We start from the raw sequence: 25,955 nt of genomic DNA, 5'->3' as shown, positions 1-25,955 counted from the left end.
GCCCCTCTCAGCTCTGGGCCCCATAGCAGCTGCACTCCCTGCACCTATGTCAGCTACGCCCTTGTATATATCACATGTAACTGTGACAGGGAAGGTGGTCCCCCCTCAGCTCTGGGCCCCATAGCAGCTGCACTCCCTGCACCAAGTCAGCTACGCCCTTGTATATAACACATGTAACTGTGACAGGGAAGGTGGCCCCTCTCAGCTCTGAGCCCCATAGCAACTGCACTCCCTCCACCTATGGTAGCTACGCCCTGTATATAACACATGTAACTGTGAAAGGGAAGGTGGCCCCTCTCAACTCTGGGTCCCATAGCAGCTGCACTCCCTGCATCTATGTCAGCTACGCCCTTGTATATAACACATGTAACTGTGACAGGGAAGATGGCTCCTCTCAGCTCTGGGCCCCATAGCAGCTGCACTTCCTGCACCTATGGTAGCTACACCCTGTATATAACACATGTAACTGTGACAGGGAAGGTGGCTCCTCTCAGCTCTGGGCCCCATAGCAGCTGCACTTCCTGCACCTATGGTAGCTACACCCTGTATATAACACATGTAACTGTGACAGGGAAGGTGGTCCCTCTCAACTCTGGACCCCATAGCAGCTGCACTCCCTGCACCTATGTCAGCTACGCCCTTGTATATAACACATATAACTGTGACATGGAAGGTGGCCCCTCTCAGCTCTGGGCCCCATAGCAGCTGCACTCCCTGCACCTATGTCAGCTACGCCCTTGTATATATCACATGTAACTGTGACAGGGAAGGTGGTCCCCCCTCAGCTCTGGGCCCCATAGCAGCTGCACTCCCTGCACCAAGTCAGCTACGCCCCTGTATATAACACATGTAACTGTGACAGGGAAGATGGCTCCTCTCAGCTCTGGGCCCCATAGCAGCTGCACTCCCTGCACCTATGGTAGCTACGCCCTGTATATAACACATGTAACTGTGACAGGGAAGGTGGCCCCTCTCAGCTCTGAGCCCCATAGCAACTGCACTCCCTCCACCTATGGTAGCTACGCCCTGTATATAACACATGTAACTGTGAAAGGGAAGGTGGCCCCTCTCAGCTCTGGGCCCCATAGCAGCTGCACTCCCTGCACCTATGGTAGCTACGCCCTTGTATATATCACATGTAACTGTGACAGGGAAGGTGGCCTCTCTCAGCTCTGGGCCCCATAGCAGCTGCACTCCCTGCACCTATGTCAGCTACGCCCTTGTATATAACACATGTAACTGTGACAGGGAAGGTGGGCCCCCCTCAGCTCTGGGCCTCATAGCAGCTGCACTTCCTGCACATATGTCAGCTACGCCCTTGTATATAACACATGTAACTGTGACAGGGAAGGTGGCCCCTCTCAACTCTGGGTCCCATAGCAGCTGCACTCCCTGCACCTATGTCAGCTACGCCCTTGTATATAACACATGTAAACTGTGACAGGGAAGATGGCTCCTCTCAGCTCTGGGCCCCATAGCAGCTGCACTTCCTGCACCTATGGTAGCTACACCCTGTATATAACACATGTAACTGTGACAGGGAAGGTGGCTCCTCTCAGCTCTGGGCCCCATAGCAGCTGCACTTCCTGCACCTATGGTAGCTACACCCTGTATATAACACATGTAACTGTGACAGGGAAGGTGGTCCCTCTCAACTCTGGACCCCATAGCAGCTGCACTCCCTGCACCTATGTCAGCTACGCCCTTGTATATAACACATATAACTGTGACATGGAAGGTGGCCCCTCTCAGCTCTGGGCCCCATAGCAGCTGCACTCCCTGCACCAAGTCAGCTACGCCCCTGTATATAACACATGTAACTGTGACAGGGAAGATGGCTCCTCTCAGCTCTGGGCCCCATAGCAGCTGCACTCCCTGCACCTATGGTAGCTACGCCCTGTATATAACACATGTAACTGTGACAGGGAAGGTGGCCCTTCTCAGCTCTGAGCCCCATAGCAGCTGCACTCCCTGCACCTATGGTAGCTACGCCCTGTATATAACACATGTAACTGTGAAAGGGAAGGTGGCCACTCTCTGCTCTGGGCCGCATAGCAACTGCACTCCCTGCACCTATGGTAGCTACGCCCTGTATATAACACATGTAACTGTGACAGGGAAGGTGGCCCCTCTCAGCTCTGGGCCCCATAGCAGCTGCACTCCCTGCACCTATGGCAGCTACACCCTTGACTGTATGGTCAGGTCTGCTTGATGTGTACCACAATGACCATGTTCCCTTATCTCCTCTTCACACAGTCCTTAGGTTGGTGATGATGTTGCTGTCACAGTAAAACATCTTGGTATGTGGCCTAGGAGCACTTGGCACCAGATTTTGCTTGTATTGTACAAGCACTTGCAATGATACAGGATCAATGCTTGGTGCATGCAGAACAATTGCCACAATAAAGAGGGCTCAATGTATTCTGTGCATAGTGCAAACAGCGGGCACGAGCGTTCACTGTACACATTCAATGGAACATAACCGGACAGGCTTGGGCTCTGGCCCATCCAGTACTGGCTCTACAGTATCTGTATTGTGTGCGGTTGGCATTTTGCCAGCACAGAGTGCACTAAATAAAGGGGACAGGGAGCAGTGAACAGCTTTATGTAAAAGCCTTTAAATGAATATACGATCAGACCCACAATGACTCCCACGGTCAGTAGCTTGTACGGAGGGCAACCAACACTGAGAATGAGGCCCTCTACACTAGGTAAAAGGTATACATGAGGGAGACAGACTGTAAGCAGCCAGGGAACATGTATACACCGAGAATGAATCCACAAAATGAGTCTCTAGCAGTAACAGGCTGATGCAGAGCATCTTGCGTGAATTTGCACGGAGCATGCTCAGAAAATCCGTCTCCCCAGAGCTATAAGCAATTTGGGTGCATGAACCGCTGGCAGTGTCTTGGATTTCAGTCACTGCGCGTGTCTAGATGTACCACTGACGCACCATCAAACCTGCACTAGCCCTATGGCATGTGCCGTTTATCCATCCGAGTATAGCGCCCTGTGTGAGCGGCTGTGCCTCTTTGGATGCAGAAGCTTCAGCGACACATCCGCGTCGGCCTCGCCACCCCCCTATTACATCCCAGGAACACCCACTAAAATTCTCATACTGGTATCTGATACTGTGCTGCGTCTCTCTTCACAGACAATCGGCGAGCATGCGCGGTGTGGCCCGGATGTATGCGCAGACTTAAAATATCATCAGCGTGAGTGCAACACCGCCACTGCACCCACTGCTGAATCAGGGGCTAAGAGGAGGAAGCGTATTCACGTAGGCAAAGTTCAGCAAGGGCACGTTCACGCAAATAATGCCAACCTGCAAGCGGATAGACGCCTGCCCAGAGGTGCACGGGTGTGGTTCAGCGGGTCCACCCTAACCAGGTCGACAGTCATTAGGTTACCCACTATTGGTCGACAGTGACTAGGTCGACACCTGAAATAGGTCTACACGGTCATCAGGTCGACATGGAAAAAGGTCGACATGAATTTAAAAAAAAAATTGTGTAGTTTTCTTCGTAAAGTGACGGGGAACCCCAATTAGTGCACCGTGTCCCCTCGCATGGCTCGCTTCGCACGCCATGCTTCGGGAAAGGTGCACCGTTCCCAACCATAGTCCACATGGATCGTAAAGTATGAAAAAGTTTAAAAAATAAATAAATAAAAAACTGTGAAAAACGCATGTCGACCTTTTCATGTGTCGACCGTTGCCATGTCGAGCAATAGTGGTCGACCTAATGCCGTTCGACCTAAATGTGGTTGACCTAACGACCGGATACAGAGGTGCGCCTATTGCACCTAGTACAGGGATGATACAAGTGAATGCCAATACTGACTTGTAGAGTACACCAGGCACAAATGCTGGCCACACATAGATGCACAGGACTCTGCATATTAAGATGCACAGGACTCTGCATATTGGGGGTCATTCCGAGTTGATCGCTAGATAAAAAGGTTCGCTGTGCAGCGATTAAATGAAAAAGTGGCACTTCTGGACATGCATATGCTGCGCAGTGCGCACACGCGATGTACTTTCACAACGGGCAAAGTATTTTTACACAGGGTCTAGCGAACCTTTTCAGTCGCAATGGCAGCCGCAGAGTGATTGACATGAAGTGGGCGTTTCTGTGCGTCAACTGACCGTTTTCAGGGAGTGTTCGAAAAAACGAAGGCGTGCTAGGAAAAACGCAGGCGTGGCTGGTCGAACGCAGGGCGTGTTTGTGACGTCAAATCTGGAACTGAACAGTCTGAAGTGATCGCAAGCGCTGAGTAAGTCTGAAGCTACTCTGAAACTGCACAATTTTTTTTTGTAGTCGCTCTGCGATCCTTTCGTTTGCACTTCTGCTAAGCTAAAATACACTCCCAGTGGGCGGCGGCATAGCGTTTGCACGGCTGCTAAAAACTGCTAGCGAGCGATCAACTCAGAATGATCCCCCATTGTCTAATATACTAGTGCACACTTCTCTTGTGTAATACACGCCCGATTAACTTCAAACCCCTTTATCGGACCCAAAACCTTCAGTCAACGGTGTTATCTGGAAGCTTTCAACAGCCCTGATATAATGGCCTGGTAATATTAAATTGCAGGACGCTCCACACTAATATTAAATTGCAGGACGCTCCACACTAAGAGACACAGCTAAGGCGATGCACTTACAGAGAAATCACAAATGCAACGGAACGGTCTTCCCATCACAGAGGCAACTTACCCTCATCTCAGCGCATGCCCTTGCTTTATTACCGGTATCAAGAGGTAGCGGCATAATAACAGTTTTAAACAGGTTGTGCAAAATTAAATAGTGAACATTTCCTATTATGTATAGAGTATATATAATGTATTTTCAGTTTCTCCTATATAATCTCTTTAAATGGAGATCAGTGCATTCTTGTGGCCTCTAGATGTCCCTGTTGCTGCACATGCACAGTGCTTCGGATGACAGCTGTAAATCGCCCTAGCACAGTAGTAAACACCTGCAGGCTATGAAACAGTATTCTGCAAGTTTGATACTTTTTATTTATTTATTTATTTAGCATTATACAATACAAGCAATGTTCAAAAGAATGCAGCCTGTCTAACAAGGCACTTAATCACCAAGTAGTATCACAGGCTATTGGTAAAATGACGGGTGGCATTCACACGAGTATTCATTTATTTTCTACTGTGGGTAGGTGATGGGTGCAGTGTAATGCACATAGAGACAGGAGACTAAGGAGTTTATTTACTAAACGGCGGCTTTTCAAAGCTGCCACTTACAGGCTTTCTTGGCCACAGAATGTGGAATTTAGTTTTGCAATTGACAGTCCTGATGTTTTAAATTCTGCAGATGAAAACTCTCCACCCTGTTCAAGATCTGCGCCTCCCAACCACACGCATTATCTGGTCCCATTCACGGTTCGGGCTGCACCCACTCTGTGGAATGCCCTCCCTCACACAAGACTTTCTTCTAGCCTCAAAAAAAACCTTCACACGCTCCCTAAAACAGTCAGACAGCTTCTCACATTCCAGAGCCACCCACATAACCTCCACAGACTACTCTACCCCACCAGCTCCCTCTACACAGTGCACACATGACTGATGTTCCCCTTCTACACTCTCACACCCCAGGACAACACTGCTGTGTGACTGGATAACACAGCCCGCCAAGAGCCTCTGCCATCTCTCTAGACCAGTACACTGTGGGGGTCATTCCGAGTTGATCGCTCGCTGCCGATTTTCGCAGCGGTCAGGTGAAAAAACGGCATTTATGCGCATGCGTATGCCCCGCAATGCGCACGCGCGACGTACGGGTACAAAGCCCGTTGTGGTTGTGCTCAGGTTCTAGCAAAGTTTTTCTTCGCACTGACAGTCGCAAGAAGATTGACAGGAAGGGGGCGCTTCTGGGTGTCAACTGACCGTTTTCAGGGAGTGTTTGGAAAAACGCAGCAAGTCTGAAAAAACGCAGGCGTGGCTGGGCGGATGTATGATGTCAAACGCGGATGTATGACGTCAAACCCGGACATGAATAGGCTGAAGTGATCGCAAGCGCTGAGTAGGTTCAGAGCTACTCAAACTGCACAAACTGGTTTTGTAGAGCTCGGCTGCACATGCGTTCGCACTTCTGCTAAGCTAAAATACACTCCCCAGTGGGCGGCGGCATAGCGTTATCACGGCTGCTAAAACTAGCCAGCGAGCGATCAACTCGGAATGACCCCCCCATATCCTGACTGTCACAATACTGGCGAGGTAGGTGATTCTCCCTCTATGGGTGTCCACGACACCCACAAAAGGAGAATAGAACCTTTAGCTCGCCACTGAGCTCGCAAGGGGCTTCGTTGCGCTCAACCCCCTGCCCCCCCGATGTCGGGATACTGACATTCGGCATCCCGGCAGGCGGTAATTCATACCGAACCCCTTATCCCGATGTATCAACTGCCTATTTCCATATAGCAGGGCCCTCTTACCGCTCTGTCTGCACGCTAGTACAGTAATTGTACAGCGCAATGGGATATGTTTGCGCTATTTAAGTAAACGTTAATAAATACATAAGTAAACTAATTTGATAACGTTTTGATCCTGCGTTACGGATAAAACATAGTGATATAGAGGCAGAGGAGATGCTTGAGGTAGAGGAACCCAAAACATAACTACCATGGTTCCCTCACCAAATGTAACCACCGTAACCCAGTGAATGAATAGGCAATCTGACCAGGCCTCTATGTGGCGGTGCCTCTCTGGCATCTATTCGCCAGGTGATCAGGCCGCTCGTTCCCAATACACAGCGCCCGGACCTCAGCGAAGGATGCCAAAATCTCCAGGTGTTTGGCGTTAGGACAGAATGTCCAAATTACAGAGGACGGGTGTGGATCATAGGGTCGATAGTAACTAGGTCGACAGTCATTAGGTTGACATGGAAAAAGGTCAACACGAGTTAAAAAAAAAAAGTATGGTGTTGTTTTCTTAATAAAGTGACCGGGAACCTCAATTAGTGCACCGCATCCCCTCGCATGGCTTGCGAGCTTCAGGGAAAGGTGCCTCGCTGCACTCAGCAACGGTTACTATTTCCAATCGCAGACCACGCGGATCGTAAAGTTTGAAAAAGTTCAAAAAATTTGAAAAACTCATGCCGACCTTTTTTCATGTCGACCTAGTGACCATGGCGACCTATAGACCATGTCAACCAATAGTGGTCGACCTAATGAGTGTCGACCTAAAGACCGGATACCGAGAAGACACCAGGAGCACAATCAGATGGATGATGGGATACACTGGCAGACGTCATCACTGTCTGAGCTAATTCACCAACTATCCAACCCGACCTATAGTTCCGCATCCGACCGGCGCTCTCTCCATACACACTGCACGTGGTAGTACAATGAGGGCACAATACAGCCGGACGTGCTGTCACAATTGTCACCTACTGCCAAGCGGTTTTTATGGAGTGATTTAAAGCGAAGGGATTAATGAGCGGATGGCGCCTGGCAGAGACTGGTCTGATCAGGGTGACTGCCAGCCACTTACGATCCATAGAACTTTGGACCCATGTCTTAAGGGAAACAACTTGTGTGAGAAACACACTCTACAGCGATATGTCACCAACCACAGAGGAAGAGATCAGAGAGTGTGTTTATAGCCCTGCTGCTTCCTGCAGGTCTCTTTTTTGGTAAACCACAAGGTTCACAAGCCAACGTCAATAGCACGTAGCTGACAAAGGGCTTCCACACCCAGCCCAGCCAGCAGATCAGCTTGTAAAAAGGTAAGCCCCTAGATTAAATCACTATGGCGGGTGTTGCACTGTACGGGAATGACAATTTATAGGCACAATTGGACTGCGTGCAATTGCTTGTTGAAAACACGTGGCAACCAGATGGAAGCCTTTGGTTGTAAAAGCTGACATTGGCCAAGATTTCTTTTTTTCATAGATCTATTTAAAATTTGTAAACATTATACACTATAAAACAGCGAGATGCAGATCAGATCTAGGAGAACAACTCGCCAGGTAAAAAGGTCAAAGATTATGTTCAATTCCCCTAGATTGTAAACTCTTTGGAGCAGGGCCCTCTTCCCTCCTGTTCTCCCAGTCCTCTTCTCTCGCACTTCAATTACAGCGCTCTCCTACTCAGCGACCGTCCGCATCTACTCGTACTTGTCACCGTTTATCTCTTACAGCGGCTGCCGCCCCTACTAGTACGCGGATTACTCCTTTGCTTCCTGACATCTCAGCTGTAGTGTGTACTGAGAACTGTGCTGCTAATTGTTACCTGTGCTCTGTTTTAGTTTGTCAGTCACTGTAATGTTACGTTCTGCGTACCCTCTATTGTTCTAATGTCTGCTGTACCTACAGAGCTGCGAAACACTTGTGGCGCCTTATAAATAAAATACAATAAGAATTAGATAATTTTTCCTATAGAGGATGGTGATGAAAAAGACAGTGAAGGACATCTATAGTCCGTCCCAACTTCAGCAGCTTTCTAAGCACTGAGGAACAGAGGATAAGCAAATGTATTACTAAACGCGCACCGGAGTGGGAGAAACACTCTATGCTCCAAATATGCACTTTGGGCCTAATTCAGACCTCGTCGCTGATGTCCGAAAATCGCTATGTTCTTCAGAACGCAATTTAAGACATAGAGGGGGGAGGGGGGGGAATGGGGCATCAACGCTGCGTTTTGTGGGCGTCGATGCTCCGTTTAAAGGGCGTGGTCCGGACCGTTGCTAACGCAGGTCACGGAGGCTGCATGACGTCACACGCAGCCGCTGCGACCCAAAACATGGCGGGTAGCTGTCTGCTTACACACCTAGGATGCGTAGGCAGAGGGCTACTCGAAACGTGCGAAAGCATCGCCACCGTGCGATGCTTTTGCATGTCTGCGGAGGTGGGGGGGGGGGGGGGCAGGACCTGGCATGCGGGGCGGACTCGCCCTGTGCTGGGCGTCCCCCCCACATGTCAAAGAATTTGATCGCAGATGTGAGTTTTTTCGCACATCTATGATCAGGTCTGAATTACCCCCTTTGTCAGGCGCAAACCAAACACAGAAAAGAGCCTGCGCGAAAAAAGCTCATCACAATATATTTTACAGCTGTGCTAAAAGAAAGAATCAACTCTGTAATTTATTATTACACAGTAGACTCTAATAACCAGAGTGGGACTGAAATCGGGGACATCTGATCCAGCTATGCGTTGCAATGTATCTTGAGCTGCATCCAACCCCTAGCTGTACTCTTGGTTTGATATTCATTGTCATCAGTATGCACATGCAGCAGTATTACTTGTTCCAAAAAGATCTGTCTGAACACAGGTGGATTTATGCTGACATAGCCCGCAGCTGCATTGGCACACCCTCACTGATCTTCGCCTACGCCCTGTAAGAGTTCAAGCCAGCATCAGGCCCTATATTTACTGTTGAAATACAGGCATGTTTTATTGCCAGGCTGCAGCGCCACCTATGGGCTGTAACTATTTACAAACCAACATACCTGGAGACGGCATAAGGAAGTGAGAAACCCGTGATAAATGCACCAGCCAATCAGCTCCAATATGTAAATTAACAGTTAGGATCTGATTGGCTGGTGCATTTATCACTGGTTTATCATTTCCTTATGCATACCTCCCAACTTTACTGTACTGTGGAGCGGGACACTTGCGCGGCAAAGCCGCGCGTGCTCCAGAAAAAGGGGCGTGGCCTGTGAAAAGGGGGCGTGGCTTCGCGGGAGGACCCGCGATCGCGAGCCACGCCACCGTTTTCGTCACTGAGGGGGCATGCCCAGCGCTCTGTGAGCCGCTGGCATGCTCCCTCTCCCTCTGACTCCACTGAATAGACGCTGTGCGCATGCGCACAGCGTCTATTCACCGCTGCTCTGCTAAGCAGAGCAGCGATTGACAGAGCCTCCCAACTGACCCCCCCACCGCGGGACACTGCGGCCCGCGGGTGGGACAGCGGGACAGTCCCCAAAAAATGGGACTGTCCCGCGAAAATCGGGACAGTTGGGAGGTATGCCTTATGCCTTCTCCAGGTTAATACATCTGCCCCACAGTACTAAGAATGCATGAGGATAATGATAAGACATTAAACAGCCATAAGTTGGATCATGCTCCAATGCCAGCCTCTGCCTTCCTGCACTGATTCGGGGAACTCTTTTGATTTGATTCCCAGTTACCCAATCACATTCCAGAGACCAGCATATCCCACAAAGCAGAAGTTCCAAGCTCGTTCTCTGTATAAAACCTCTATACCTGGCGAGGCTGTTCAATGACGCGCTGGGGATCGGATTTCACTTTATTGCTGGGGTGGTTGGTAATTTTGGTAACTGGTTGCTTGAAGATGGAAGCAGTCTGGCGAATCGGTAAGGAGGTGTTCAAGTCTGGTTTATTACCCTAATAGGAGAAAAAAAAAATGAAGGAAATGAAAGTGTATTTCTAATGTTGCAGAATAATAAATATACTGCAGTTAAAACAACAGCCTTCTTCTTCCTTCCTTTACATATAAGTGATCACTAAGTCTATATGGTTGGTTCTAAATCGGAGTGGGAGAAGGGACCATCTGTCGTCACTAGGGGAGGAGACAAGTCACCAGGGGGAGGAGCTACGGCCGAAAAGGGTACCTGAAAAGTATACTCGCCAAGCTTCGGGCTCTGTGTAATAGTTGGTGGCGTGGATAGTAGAGGAACTATCCCGCTGGTCTAGCTTCTCCCCCTTGTGCCGTGGCTCCCCCCCCCTGACATAAAAGGTCCCTTAGGCCACTTGAATCTAGCATCAACCAAGTCTATACTGGCAGAACCTAAATTTAGATTGTGATCGTCCGCTGCTAGAGACAATTAAGGGCTATTTACTAAGCCTTGGAAGGAGGTAAAGTGGACGCAGATAAAGTATCAGCCAATCAGCTCATAACTATCATTTTTCAAACCCAGCCTGTGACATGGCAGTTAGGAGCTGATTGGCTGGTACTTAGGGGGACATTTACTAAGCAGTGATAAGAGCGGAGAAGTGAGCCAGTGGAGAAGTTGCCCCTGGCAACCAATCAGCACTGAAGTAACATCTATAATTTGCATACTATAAAATTATACAGAGCTGCTGATTGGTTGCCATGGGCAACTTCTCCACTGGCTCACTTCTCCGCTCTTATCACTGCTTAGTAAATGTCCCCCTTAATTTCCATCCAAGGCTTAGTAAACAGACCCAATAACATTAAATAATTCAACAGGAAGAAAAAAAAAATATTGTACATAATTAAAATCACAACGCTGTATACTTAAATTCCCCAGAATAACACCAGATATTTGGAAAAAGGCTCCTGCCTGAAATTGCCTGCTCCTGATATCTGACCGATAGGTCGTCCTAACTAACCTTATTTGGCAACACCGGTAACCAAGGCAACTAACTACATGTGACACGGATTTCTTTAGTTTTCAAAGTGTAATAACCGATAACACAAGAAGAAGGAAACGCAACACAAAGGCAAATAAAAATATGCTGCCCAGATAATAACGCTCCCAATTCACCTCAATATCTTCAAACCGTAATTAAAAGATACGCATTGCAGTCACAGCAACGTGTTCCGGCTGACATGGGAGACTGACGTTTGTGACCAGAGGACGAGGTTCTCTTTTCCACGCTTCACAAACTTGTCATCAGAAAGAGGAAGCGATACCAGCGGCACTGAGCGTGCCCCCAGACTACTAACACGTCAAACCAAAGCAGCTGTGGCGGGCAGCAGCTGCGTAGATCGCCATGAACGGGCGTTGCAACAGGAATCTCAGCAACGCGGCCATGAATCCGGTGTCGCAACCAGACTCCAGAACGCACTCAGCGGAACCAGCGCATCTATGGGGTGTGGTAACTAACAGACGGCCAAAGTGACGGCATTTATCATATCAACATTAACACAAATGTTATGTTAGCATGCCGACATGGTAGTTTTGTTCTAACTGCGTCCCTACCGTGTAATCCTCTTGGACAAGTTGACATTATGTCAACATTTTTTTTAGGAGTAGACATTAATGATGTCAACATTTTAAACATGTTGACATCATCCATGTCGACCTTCTGACGTAAATGTGAATGCCGACATTCTGACTGCCGTCATCATGACTGCATATGGCATCTTAGTACACTGCCCATGTATACTGACACGGGCATTGCATTTGAACAAGGAGAGGGCATTTGGGTTTAGCGGAGAGCTGGTAGTAAACCGTGGAGCAGCCATTTACATCTATCTTATTGAAAGGGATCAGTACGAGATCCCGCCGGACGGGATCCCGGTGGTCAGAATACCGACACCGGGATCCCGACCGGCACAATCCCGACAGGGGGGCGAGCGCAACGCAACGCAGCCCCTTTGCGGGCTCGCCACGCTTGGCACACTAATTTATTCTCCCTCTATGGGTGTCGTGGATACCCACAGAGGGAGAATATGTCGGGATTGTGTCGGTCGGGATCCCGGTGTCGGTATTATGACCGTCGGGATCCCGTCCGGCGGGAACTTGACCGCATCCTTATTGAAAACGTTCTGTGGTATCATCCACAGTAATGTAAAGAACGAACAATGTAAAAAATATTTGTGGACAAAATAAAATGAGACATACAGTCATATACACACGGATTCCATGTAACAACATTCAGTCATTTACTTAGGGAGTGGAGGCATTACCGAGGCATGAAGCAGAAAGTGCCTCATGGCTCAGTAATGTCAGTAGTCTCTAATAAGTTGCATTCTTGCGAGTAATCAGCCTGCTATACGGCTGCCTGTACTGTGTGCAATAAACCACGTATGGCCTACGTATTTAACCTGTATCTGTCATGTTCTAAGCTACTTCTCTCACACCAAGAACACAGAGCCTAGAAAAAAGTATTCAGCCATAAATATGTTTTTGTGTTTTACCATCACAGATTCTGAATTTGAAAGACTGAAAAAAATTTAGTTTTTTTTAAATGATGCAAAAAGTCCTGATTACTAACTTTAATAATAATAATAATAATAATAATAATAATATTACAAATAATAATACTAAATAATGTTCCCCCAAGGATTGGGCTGGGCAGGAAGCATAGGTGCAGGGCAGGAAGCGCCCGCACTTGAAAAGGAGGCGCGGCCCCATCGGCGTCACTATAGGGGGCAGTACGGCCCCCTTGGTGTCACTAATGGATGCATACCCCCATCGTGGCATCACTGATGGGGGCGTGTCCAGCACCTGCGGAGGTATTTGGCTTCCCCCAAGCGCTCCCTTCATCTACTCACTCGGTGGCAGGCTGTTTTAGCAGGGTGCCTCTAAAGGGACATGGCGCATTTTGCCCTTTAAAAATGGGCAGGGCGCGGCACCCTGCTTAAACAGCCTAACGTGAAGACTAATAAAAATAACTATCCCAAAACTTTTCCACAGTTATCAGTGAGATGTACTATAGCCCACTTACCATGCCACTGCAGCTGTTTCTGCTTTGCTTCTAATCGAGGTGAAGCAGGAAGCAATAGGGTAACTCCAAGTTGATCGCAGCAGGAATTTTGTTAGCAGTTGGGCAAAACCATGTGCACTGCAGGGGAGGCAGATATAACATGTGCAGAGAGAGTTAGATTTGGGTGTGGTGTGTTCAATCTGCAATCTAATTTGCAGTGTAACAATAAAGCAGACAGTATTTACCCTGCACAGAAACAAAATAACCCACCCAAATCTAACTCTTTCTGCACATGTTATATCTGCCCCCCCTACAGTGCACATGGTTTTGCCCAACTGCTAACAAAAATCCTGCTGCGATCAACTTGGAATTACCCCCAATAACACAGAGATGTACTAACATCTCGGCTACAAGAGTGGGGGAGAGAAAACACAGAATACAAAAAGTGTCTGCTTATGAGGCCTAATTCAGATCTGACCGCTGGGCTGCGTTTTTTGCTGTCCTGCGATCAGATAGTCGCCGCCTACATGGGGATTGTATTTTCGCTGTGCAAGTGTGCGATCCCATGTGTAGCAGAGCTGCGCAAAATCACGTTGTGCAGTCTCTGCGCAGCCCAGGACTTACTGAGGTTAGTGAAATTTCCATACACTGTGAATTATCCCTACCAGGGTATTCCATTTACACAAACCTAAGTAAGGTGTGTATGTATGCATATATATGGATGGGGGATCCGGTCTGAAGATCGACACTGTCTAGGTCGACAATGTTTAGGTCAACCACTATAGGTCGACAGGGTTGGAAGGTCGACAGGGTTTCTAGGTCGACAGGTCAAAGGGTCGACATGAGTTTTTCACAATTTTTTTTCTCTTTTTTTGAACTTTTTCATACTTAACGATCCACGTGGACTACGATTGGAACGGTAGTCTGTGCCGAGCGAAGCGGTAGCGGAGTGAGGTACCTTGCCCGAAGCATGGCGAGCGAACACGGTGCACTAATTGGGGTTCCTGGTCACTCTACGAAGAAAACGACACCAAAAATAAAAAAATAAAAAACTCATGTCAACTTTTTGACCTGTCGATCTAGCACATGTCGATATAGAACCCCTGTCGACCTTCCAACCCTGTCGACCTATAGTGGTCGACCTAAACATTGTCGACCTAGACAGTGTCGATCTAATGATCCACACACATGTATGGCACCCCGTGCAGTTTGCTCAAAATTTGAATAGTAGAGAAGCTGCAGTGTTGTATCTACAATGGGTGCATGGTGTGCGGTGCCCATGGGCCCCCACACTGCATGCCCTGCCCCCATTTCTTCCAGAGCGATTGAATCCTGTTGATAGGGGCCGGAGCCGGCGTCAGACACCCTCCCTGAATACGCCTGAGCCCGCCTGCGTTTTTCCGGACACTCCCTGAAAACGGTCAGTTGCCACCAACAAACGGCCTCTTCCTGTCAATCACCTTGCGAACGCCCGTGCGAATGGATCCTTCGCACCATCCCGCCGTTGACCGCAGATGCCCGTTGTAGCCGTCCGACACGCCGGCGCATTGCGGCTCATACACATGCGCAGTTCGTATCTGCTCACTCACTGTGTGGAAACGCACAGCAGCGATCAGATCTGATTTAGGCCCCTAGTTTTTTAGTAACATTTGCATGAGTTTTTGGCTAAATTCTCCGATGTTTGCAGAGAAGACGTTCAATGTAAGTGTCACATAGCACGGGTTATAGCGCATCTGAAACTCATCAGTCAGCAGATTGTATACTAGTACAGAAGTGAGCAACACGGTCGATGTAGTGGTCAGCATTACTGAACCACAGCTACAAGGTCATACAAAGTCCAATTCTTGAGCAAGGCACTATCTGTGCGGAGTTTGCATGTTATCCTCATGTTTGCATGGATTTTCACCAACACTACCAAAAATATACTGGTAGGTTAACCCTAGTGTGTGAGCCCAAGTGGTAGAGACTATGGCAAAGACTGGTACGAGAGACTGTAAGGCGCTGTGTGATATGTGTGCGCTACATAAGAAGTGTGTACCCACGCTGCCTGACATGTTACATGTGTTACACCCGCAGACACACAGGATTCTGCAGCACAGCATGTGAGTAGGTTTTATTTATTTATCTTCAACAATTCCTACGTGTACAACTGTGGGAGAACCCCATACATTCAGCTATCCTTCCCCAGCGGTCCGGAACCAGACACAATACCATGGTACATAAATTACACTGAGTCTGCAACAGCATGGAAGGAATGCAGCCTACTACAGATGTCCCAACCGCACAGCGGCACTGCTACGTTTACAAGACGGATACAGTATATGTAACATAGCGATGCAGAAAGTGATCTTACCCAGCAACCAGCTGAAAGGCTGATCGCCTGCCAGGGAATAACAGCAAGAGAGATCTGTGCAGCACAGCAGAATCTGGCACTGACTGGTGGATACTGGAAGCAGAGGGAAAGCCTAAGATTCCTCCCCCCCCCCCACAGAGGACAAGACCTTCTAACAGAGGCCCAGTAGGTGGGAGAAGTCCAGCAATGCCATTCATTCCTGTGGAAATACTTTAGAACGGGCATCGGGCCTAATTCAGACCTGCTCGTAGCAGCAAATTTGTTAGCAGATGGGCAAAACCATGGCCCTCATTCCGAGTTGATCGGTCGCAAGGCGAATTTAGCAGAGTTACACACGCTAAGCCGCCGCCTACTGGGAGTGTATCTTAGCATCTTAAAATTGCGACCGATGTATTCGCAATATTGCGATTACAAACTACTTAGCAGTTTTAGAGTAGCTCCAGACTTACTCTGCCTGTGCGATCAGTTCAGTGCTTGTCGTTCCTGGTTTGACGTCACAAACACACCCAGCGTTCGCCCAACCACTCCCCCGTTTCTCCGGCCACTCCTGCGTTTTTTCCGGAAACGGTAGCGTTTTCAGCCACACTCCCATAAAACGGCCTGTTTCCGCCCAGTAACACCCATTTCCTGTCAATCACATTACGATCGCCGGAGCGATGAAAAAGCCGTGAGTAAAAATACTATCTTCATAGCAAAGATACTTGGCGCAGTCGCAGTGCGAATATTGCACATGCGCACTAAGCAGAATTTCACTGCGATGCGATGAAAAATACCGAGCGAACGACTCGGAATGAGGGCCCATGTGCACTGCAGGTGTGGCAGATGTAACGTGCATAGAGAGTTAGATTTGGGTGGGTTATTTTGTTTCTGTGCAGGGTAAATACTGGCTGCTTTATTTTTACACTGCAATTTAGATTGCAGATTGAACACACCGCACCCAAATCTAACTCTCTCTGCACATGTTATATCTGCCTCCACTGCAGTGCACATGGTTTTGCCCAACTGCCAACAAATTTGCTGCTGCGATCAACTCTGAATTAGGCCCTTTGGGGGTCATTTCGACCTGATCGTAGCTGTGCTAAATGTAACACAGCTACGGCCATCTTCCCTGACGAGCAGGGGGGGGGGGCGCCCAGCACAGGGCTAGTGCGCCCCGCATGTCAGGCCGTTTCCCCCCCCCCCCCCCGCACAAGTACAAAAGCATCGTCCCTACCCGGCTCGCAGCGGATGCGTGTGATGTCACGCAGCTGCTGCGGCCCGCCCCCGGCTCGGTCTGGCCACGTCCGCGCTGGCCGGACCGCGCCCACAAAACGGCGCCCAAACTCCGCCGTCCCGCGCCCTCCCGCCCAGCGACCGCCCCTGCCTGATTGACGGTTGTCAGCCATGGGGATAAGGCTGTTAGGTCGACACAGCTTAAGTCGACAGTCATTACGTCGACCACTGAAGGTCGACATGCATTAGGCCGACAGGGGCAATGGGTCGACATGTACTAGGTCGACAGGTCAAAAGGTCGACATGAGATTTTCACATTGTTTTTAATTTTTTTGGATTTTTTCATTCTTAAGGATCCACGTGGACTACGATTGGAACGGTAATCTGTGCCGATCAAAGCGGTAGCGGAGCGAGGCACCTTGCCCGAAGCATGGTGAGCGCAGCGAGCCATGCCAGGGGACACGGTGCACTAACTGGGGTTCCCCGTCACTTTACGGAGAAAACAACGCCAAAAACAGTCAAAAAACCCATGCCGACCTTTTGACTTGTCGACCTAGTACATGTCGACCTAATGACCATGTCGACCTACTGTCCCTGTCGACCTTCCATGGTCAAACTAATGACTGTCGACCTAAGTTGAGTCGACCCAACGACCCATACCCCAGCCATGCGCCGGCGCAGTTCTGACCTGAACGCTGCGCTGCAAAGAACTGCGAAGAACTGCAGCGAGCGTTCAGGTCAGAATAACCCCCTTAGTCACACAGTTTGCCAATGGGCCCATTTTACAAGGAATGCGTTTTATATCTTAGTATGTAAGAGTAAACCTTATATCGTTTTGTCTTAAGTGACGCAAAATAAATAGTTTATGGACATTTCATAAAAGTGGACATAAATAAAATAAAAAATTTCCATGACTCGTCATATTTTTTATTTCTTTTTTTACACTATTTCTACTACCCCATATAGGGCCCGATTCAGTAAGGAATTCTGCGATCAAACAGTCGCCACCCATAAATCGAGAAAAAACGCCCATCGTGAAAATTGCGAATGCATTGCAATATGCGAGCTGGCCGCAAAACCATAAGCAATTACCGGAACATCAAAGATTTTTCCTATCTGCGCCAGGCAAGGTCGTCCACAATTTTTGCTACACAAGAGGCTGGAAGTGGTCATCGCTGACGTCAGAGGCCCTCTATAAAAACGCCTGGGCACGCCTGGGGTTTTTCAGACACACCCAGAAAACGTCCTGTTTCCGCCCAGAAACGCCGGCTTCCTGTCACTCAAACAGCGGCCGCATTGCGATCACAATGTGTACGCATTTTCTGTCACTGTGTTTGCTAGTGCGTGCGCAATGCAAACGCTGAGCATGCACAGTCGTTCATTAATTGGCCAGATTGCGAATCGCAAATTTTGCAATCCAACCTGAATTAGCCCCATAGTCTCTAAATGTAATCATCTTGTTCTCTGGAGTGTTAGTAACATATCAGAGTCCAGGTATTCCAAATAGGTGTACTTCATACAAAGGTCCAATCTGGACTTCTCACAATGGGGGTCATTCAGAGTTGATTGTAGTTGTGCTAAATTTAGCACAGCTACGATCATTCACACTGACATGCGGGGGGGCGCCCGTTCGGTCCGGCCACGCCTGCGTTGGCCGGAGCAAACCCACGAAACGGCGGCCAAACGCCGCCGTTCCGCCCCTTCCCGACCAGCGATCGCCTCTGCCTGTCAATCAGGCAGAGGCGAGTGCATCCCTGCTATGCTAACGCAGCGAGCGAACGGGTCAGAATGACCCCCAATGTCCCTAGAGGATTCCCATAAAGAATCCTGGCACCCACCCATCAATTACTACGGAACTCCGCCCTTGTCCAGAGCTGGACCGTCAGTGGGTCACAGAATGTCCAGTTCAATTACAGGCAGGAGCTTGCAATAATATGCAGAGGAATGGCAAAGGAGGAGCAGACAATCCAAACAGTGATAAAAGGGCTCTCTACTATCAATCCCCCCATTTATCACAAACTGAGGATTAAATCAACTAGCCTTACCTAGCGAAACCAGCTCCCAGCAACATGGACACTGTCTGACAGGTCTGCAGACCTGCATATCCACGGACACACCTTGCCTTCCATGCCTTGTTATAATGTGCAATAGGTTATAACACTGCTCATGACGTATATATTCCAGTACAGCAGGGCAAGCAGAGTAGTCTCGTGAAGACACGGATCTGCAAACCCATTAAGATTTTCCCAGGGATCTGTGAGCCCGAGCGATGTACAAAACCTGGAGAGAGGGCAGCCACAACCTGGAAAGAGTGCAGCCACAACCTGGAGAGAGCGCAGCCACAACCTGGAGAGAGCGCAGCCACAACCTGGAGAGAGCACAGCCACAACCTGGAGAGAGCGCAGCCACAACCTGGAAAGAGCGCAGCCACAACCTGGAAAGAGCGCAGCCACAACCTGGAGAGAGCGCAGCCACAACCTGGAGAGAGCGCAGCCACAACCTGGAGAGAGCGCAGCCACAACCTGGAGAGAGCGCAGCCACTACCTGAAGAGAGCGCAGCCACTACCTGGAGAGAGCGCAGCCACAACCTGGAGAGAGCGCAGCCACAACCTGGAGAGAGCGCAGCCATAACCTGCAGAGAGCGCAGATACAACCTGGAGAGAGCACAGCCACAACCTGGAGAGAGCGCAGCCACAACCTGGAGAGAGCGCAGCCACAACCTGGAGAGAGCGCAGCCACAACCTGCAGAGAGCGCAGCCACAACCTGCAGAGAGCGCAGCCACAACCTGCAGAGAGCGCAGCCACAACCTGCAGAGAGCGCAGCCACAACCTGGAGAGAGCGCAGCCACAACCTGGAGAGAGCGCAGCCACTACCTGAAGAGAGCGCAGCCACCACCTGAAGAGAGCGCAGCCACTACCTGAAGAGAGCGCAGCCACAACCTGGAGAGAGTGCAGATATAACCTGGAGAGAGCGCAGCCACAACCTGGAGAGAGCGCAGCCACAACCTGGAGAGACCGCAGCCACAACCTGGAGAGAGCGCAGCCACAACCTGGAGAGAGCGCAGCCACAACCTGGAGAGAGCGCAGCCACAACCTGGAGAGAGCGCAGCCACAACCTGCAGAGAGTGCAGATATAACCTGCAGAGAGCGCAGCCACAACCTGCAGAGAGCGCAGCCACAACCTGGAGAGAGCGCAGCCACAACCTGGAGAGAGCGCAGCCACAACCTGGAGAGAGCGCAGCCACAACCTGGAGAGAGCGCAGCCACAACCTGGAGAGAGCGCAGCCACTACCTGAAGAGAGCGCAGCCACCAACTGAAGAGAGCGCAGCCACAACCTGGGGAGAGCGCAGCCACAACCTGGGGAGAGCGCAGCCACAACCTGGGGAGAGCGCAGCCACAACCTGGGGAGAGCGCAGCCACAACCTGGAGAGAGCGCAGCCACAACCTGGAGAGAGCGCAGCCACAACCTGGAGAGAGCGCAGCCACAACCTGGAGAGAGTGCAGCCACAACCTCAAGAGAGTGCAGCCATGATTACAATCCACCAGCGAGTCTAATGTCTAAACCTCTCATTATGAGAGGTGTAAGAGGATGTAACGTGCAAGTTGATTAATATATATATATATATATATATACACGTAGACAGTGTGTGACTGGCACTCGGGAGACTTGAAAAGATAGGCTGACACAGTTGCTGATGGCAACGTTTCAGTGCTGTTGCTCCTTTATCAAGACGAACCGGTTCGTCTTGATAAAGGAGCGACAGCTCTGAAACGTTGACATCAGCAACTGTGTCAGCCTATCTTTTCAAGTCTCCCGAGTGCCAGTCACACACTGTCTACGTCCATATTTCTAAAGGACAGGGCACCGGAGCCATTTCTATTATAAATTACAGGAGGAGTGCCAAACCTCTATATCCACTGCTATATATATATATATATATATATATTTCTCGGACGTCCTAGTGGATGCTGGGAACTCCGTAAGGACCATGGGGAATAGCGGGCTCCGAAGGAGGCTGGGCACTCTAGAAAGATCTTAGACTACCTGGTGTGCACTGGCTCCTCCCACTATGACCCTCCTCCAAGCCTCAGTTAGATTTCGTGCCCGGCCGAGGTTGGATGCACACTAGGGGCTCTCCTGAGCTCTTAGAAAGTAATAGTCTTAGATTTTTTTATTTTCAGTGAGACCTGCTGGCAACAGGCTCACTGCAGCGAGGGACTAAGGGGAGAAGAAGCGAACTCGCCTGCTTGCAGCCGGATTGGGCTTCTTAGGCTACTGAACACCATTAGCTCCAGAGGGATCGACCGCAGGCCCAGCCTTGATGTTCGGTCCCGGAGCCGCGCCGCCGTCCCCCTTACAGAGCCAGAAGCAAGAAGATGGTCCGGAAAATCGGCGGCATGAAGACTCTGTCTTCACCAAGGTAGCGCACAGCACTGCAGCTGTGCGCCATTGCTCCTCTCACACACTTCGGTCACTGAGGGTGCAGGGCGCTGGGGGGGGGGCGCCCTGAGGCAGCAATAAAAACACCTTGGCTGGCTAAAATACCTCAATATATAGCCCCAGGGGTTATATATGAGGTAAATACCCCTGCCAGAATTCCATAAAAAACAGGAGAATAGGCCGCGAAAAAGGGGCGGAGCCTATCTCCTCAGCACACTGGCGCCATTTTCCCTCACAGCTCCGCTGGAAGGAAGCTCCCTAGCTCTCCCCTGCAGTCTACAAAGGGTTAATAAAGAGGGGGGGGGGGCACTAAATTTAGGCGCAGTATACATTATATATAAAAACAGCAGCTATAGGGGACATAACTCAGTTAGTCCCTGCATTATATAGCGCTCTGGTGTGTGCTGGCATACTCTCACTCTGTCCCCCCAAAGGGCTTTTGTGGGTCCTGTCCTCGTTTAGAGCATTCCCTGTGTGTCTGCGGTGTGTCGGTACGGCTGTGTCGACATGTTGAATGAGGAGGCTTATATGGTGACGGAACAGAGGCCGATATATGTGATGTCGCCCCCTGTGGGGCCGACACCAGAGTGGATGGATAGGTGAAAGGTATTAACCGACAGTGTCAACTCCTTACATAAAAGGGTGGATGACGTAACAGCTGTGGGACAGCCGGCTTCGCAGCCCGCGCCTGCCCAGGCGTCTCAAAGGCCATCAGGGGCTCAAAAACGCCCGCTCTCTCAGATGGCAGACACAGATGTCGACACGGAGTTTGACTCCAGTGTCGACAAGGTGGAGACATATACACAATCCAATCCGTGACTTGATCCCGGCAATAAAAAATGTGTTATACATTTCTGACTTTAACCCAAGCACCTCTAAAAATGGGTTTTAGGTTTGGGGAGAAAAAACAGGCAGTGTTTTGTTCCCCCATCAGATGAATAAATGAAGTGTGTGAAAAGCGTGGGTTCCTCCGTTAAGAAACTGGTAATTTATAAAACGTTACTGATGGCGTACCCTTTCCCGCCAGGTGGATAAGTTACGCTGGGAGATATCCCCTAGGGTGGATAAGGCGCTCACACGTTTGTCAAAAAAAGGTGGCACTGCCGTCTTAGGATACGGCCACTTTAATAGGTACCTGTTGATAAAAAACAGGAGGCTATCCTAAAGTCTGTATTTACACACTCAGGTACTAGACTGAGACCTGCAGATAGTGCTGCTGCAGCGTGGTCGGTGACCCTGTCAAACAGGGATACTAGTTGGCAAACATAAAAACATATTAAAGACGTTGTCTTATATATGGGGGATGCACAGAGGGATATTTTGCCGGCTGGCATCCAAAATAAATGTAATGTCCATTCTGTCAGGAGGGTATTAGAGACCTGTCACTGGACAGGTGATGCTGACTTAAAAAGCGCATAGAGAGCCTTATAAGGGTGAGGAATTATTTGGGGATGGTCTCTGGGACCTCGTATCCACAGCAACTGCTGGGAAGAAATAATTTTACCTCAGGTTTCCTCACAGACAAAGGTACAGTCCTTTCGGCTTCAGAAAAGCAAGCGGGTCAAATGGCGCTTCCTTTCTGTACAGAGACAAGGGTAGAGGGAAAAAGCTGCACCAGTCAGCCTGTTCCCAGAATCAAGATTCTTCCCCCGCCTCCTGTGAGTCCACACCATGACGTGGGTGCTCCACAGGTGTAGCCAGGTACGGTGGGCGGCCGTCTCAAAAATTTCAGCAATTAGTGGGCTCGCTCACAGGTGGATCCCTGTTTCTTTCAAGTAGTATTTCAGGGGTACAAGCTGGAATTCGAGATGTCTCCCCCCAGCCGTTTCCTAAAATATGCCTTGCTGACAACTCCCTCAGGCAGGGAGGCTGTGCTAGAGGCAATTAATAAGCGGTATTCCCAGCAGGTAATACTCAAGGTGCCCCTACTTCAACAAGGACGGGGTTACTATTCCACACGGGTTGGGGTACCGAAACCACATGGTTCGGTGTGACCCATTTTATATTTAAAATCCTTGAACACTTACATAAAAAAATTCAAGTTCAAGATGGAATCGCTCAGGGCGGTTATTGCAAGCCTGGACGAGGGGGATTACATGGTATCCCGGAACATCAAGGATGCTTACCTGCATGTCCCCATTTACCATCCTCGCCAGGAGTACCTCAGATTTGTGGTACAGGATTACCATTACCAAGTCCAGACACTGCCGTTTGGACTGTACATGGCACCGAGGGTGTTTTATCAAGGTAATGGCCGAAATGATGATACTCCTTCGAAAAAAGGGAGTTGTAATTATCCCGTACTTGGACAATCTCGTTATAAGGGCGAGGTCCAAGGAGCAGTTGGTAGTCGGGGTAGCACTATTTTGGAAAGTGCTACAACAGCATGGTTGGATTCTAAACAGTCCAAAGTCACAGCTGGTTCCTATGACACGTCTACTGTTCCTGGGGATGGTACTGGACATAAACCAGAAATAGTGTTTCTCCCGGAGGAGAAAGCCAAGGAGTTGTCATCTCTAGTCAGAGACCTCCTGAAGCCAAAATAGGTAGCGGTGCATCATTGCACGCGAGTCCTGGGAAAAATGGTAGCTTCCTACGAAGCAATCCCATTAGGCAGGTTCCATACAAGAACTTTTCAGAGGGACCTGTTGGACAAGTGGTCCGGATCGCATCTTCCGATGCATAGGCTGATAACCCTGTCTCCAAGGACCAGGGTATCTCTACTGTGGTGGCTGCAGAGTGCCCATCTTCAAGAGGGCCGCAGGTTCGGCATACAGGACTAGGTCCTAGTGACCATGGATTCCAGCCTTTGAGGCTGGGAGGCAGTCACACAGGGAAGAAATTTCCAGGGACTTTGGTCAAGTCAGGTTATTTCCCTACACATAAATATTCTGGACCTGAGAGCCATTTACAATGCCCTGAGGCCGGCAAGGCCTCTGCTTCAAAACCAGTCGGTACTGATCCAATCAGACAACATCACGGCAGTCGCCCATGTAAACCAACAGGGCGGCACAAGAAGCAGGATGGCGATGGCAGAAGCCACAAGGATTCTCCGATAGGCGGAAAATCATGTGTTAGCACTGTCAGCAGTGTTCATTCCCGGAGTGGACAACTGGGAAGCAGATCTTCTCAACAGACACGACCTCCACCCGGGAGAATGGGGACTTCCTCCAGAAGTCTTCCAATAGGATTGTACACCATTGGGAAAGGCCACAGGTGGACATGATGGCGTCCCGCCTCAACAAAAAGCTATAAAAGATATTGCACCGGGTCAAGGGACCCTCAGGCGATAGCTATGGACGCTCTGGTAACACCGTGGGTGTACCAGTCGGTTTATGTGTTCTCCCCTCTGCCTCTCATACCAAAGGTACTGAGAATAATAAGAAGGCGAGGAGTAAGAACGATACTCGTGGATGGCCAAGAAGAGCTTGGTACCCAAAACTTCAAGAATTTATATCAGAGGACCCATGGCCTCTGCCACTCAGACAGGACCTGCGGCAGCAGGGGCCCTGTCTGTTCCAAGACTTACCGCGGCTGCGTTCGACGGCATGGCGGTTGAACGCCGGATCCTGAAGGGAAAGGGCATTCCGGAGGAAGTCATTCCTACGCTTACTAAAGCCAGGAAAGAGGTTACAGCAACTCATTATCACCGCATATGGCGAAAATATGTTGCATGGTGTGAGGCCGAAAGGGCCCCAACAGAGGAATTTCAACTAGGTCGATTTCTGCATTTCCTGCAAGCAGGAGTGACTATGGGCCTTAAATTGGGTTCCATTAAGGTACAGATCTCGGCTCTGTCGATTTTCTTTCAAAAAGAACTAGCTTCAGTACCTGAAGTTCAGACATTTATAAAAGGAGTGCTGCATAGTCAGCCCCCGTTTGTGCCTCCTGTGGCACCTTGGGATCTCAACGTGGTGTTGAGTTTCTTAAAATCACATTGGTTTGAACCACTAAAAACCGTGGATCTGAAATATCTCACGTGGAAGGTGGTTATGTTATTGGCCTTGGCTTCTGCCAGGCGAGTATCAAAATTGGCGGCTTTGTCTTGTAAAAGCCCTTATTTGATTTTCCATATGGATAGGGCAGAATCGAGGACTCGTCCCCAGTTTCTCCCAAAGGTGGTGTCAGCGTTTCACCTGAACCAGCCTATTGTGGTGCCTGCGGCTACTAGGGACTTGGAGGACTCCAAGTTGCTGGACGTTGTCAGGGCACTGAAAATATATGTTTCCAGAACGGCTAGAATCAGAAAATCTGACTCGCTGTTTATCCTATATGCACCTAACAAGTTGGGTGCTGCTGCTTCTAAGCAGACTATTGCTCGTTGGATTTGTAGTACAATTCAGCTTGCACATACTGTGGCAGGCCTGCCACAGCCAAAATCTGTCAATGCCCATTCCACAAGGAAGGTGGGCTCATCTTGGGCGGCTGCCCGAGGGGTCTCGGCTTTACAACTTTGCCGAGCAGCTACTTGGTCAGGGGCAAACACGTTTGCAAAATTCTACAAATTTGATACCCTGGCTGAGGAGGACCTGGAGTTCTCTCATTCGGTGCTGCAGAGTCATCCGCACTCTCCCGCCC

General features: G+C 49.5%; 1 protein-coding gene across 1 annotated transcript in view; it reads right to left on the bottom strand.

Annotated features, from left to right (window-relative positions):
* The window catches only part of MBD2 (methyl-CpG binding domain protein 2), a 112,544-nt gene that overhangs the window by 35,514 nt on the left and 51,075 nt on the right, over positions 1–25,955 (bottom strand). Inside the window, exon 3 of the mRNA XM_063960039.1 lies at positions 10,218–10,358. Within this exon, the coding sequence (XP_063816109.1) occupies positions 10,218–10,358 (141 nt within the window). The remainder of the gene's footprint in view (positions 1–10,217; positions 10,359–25,955) is intronic.

Source organism: Pseudophryne corroboree, chromosome 1, assembly GCF_028390025.1.
Source record: "Pseudophryne corroboree isolate aPseCor3 chromosome 1, aPseCor3.hap2, whole genome shotgun sequence".
Lineage (NCBI taxonomy): Eukaryota > Metazoa > Chordata > Amphibia > Anura > Myobatrachidae > Pseudophryne > Pseudophryne corroboree.
Note: the sequence above shows the minus strand (reverse complement) of the source record. Positions and strands in the feature narration are given on the sequence as shown.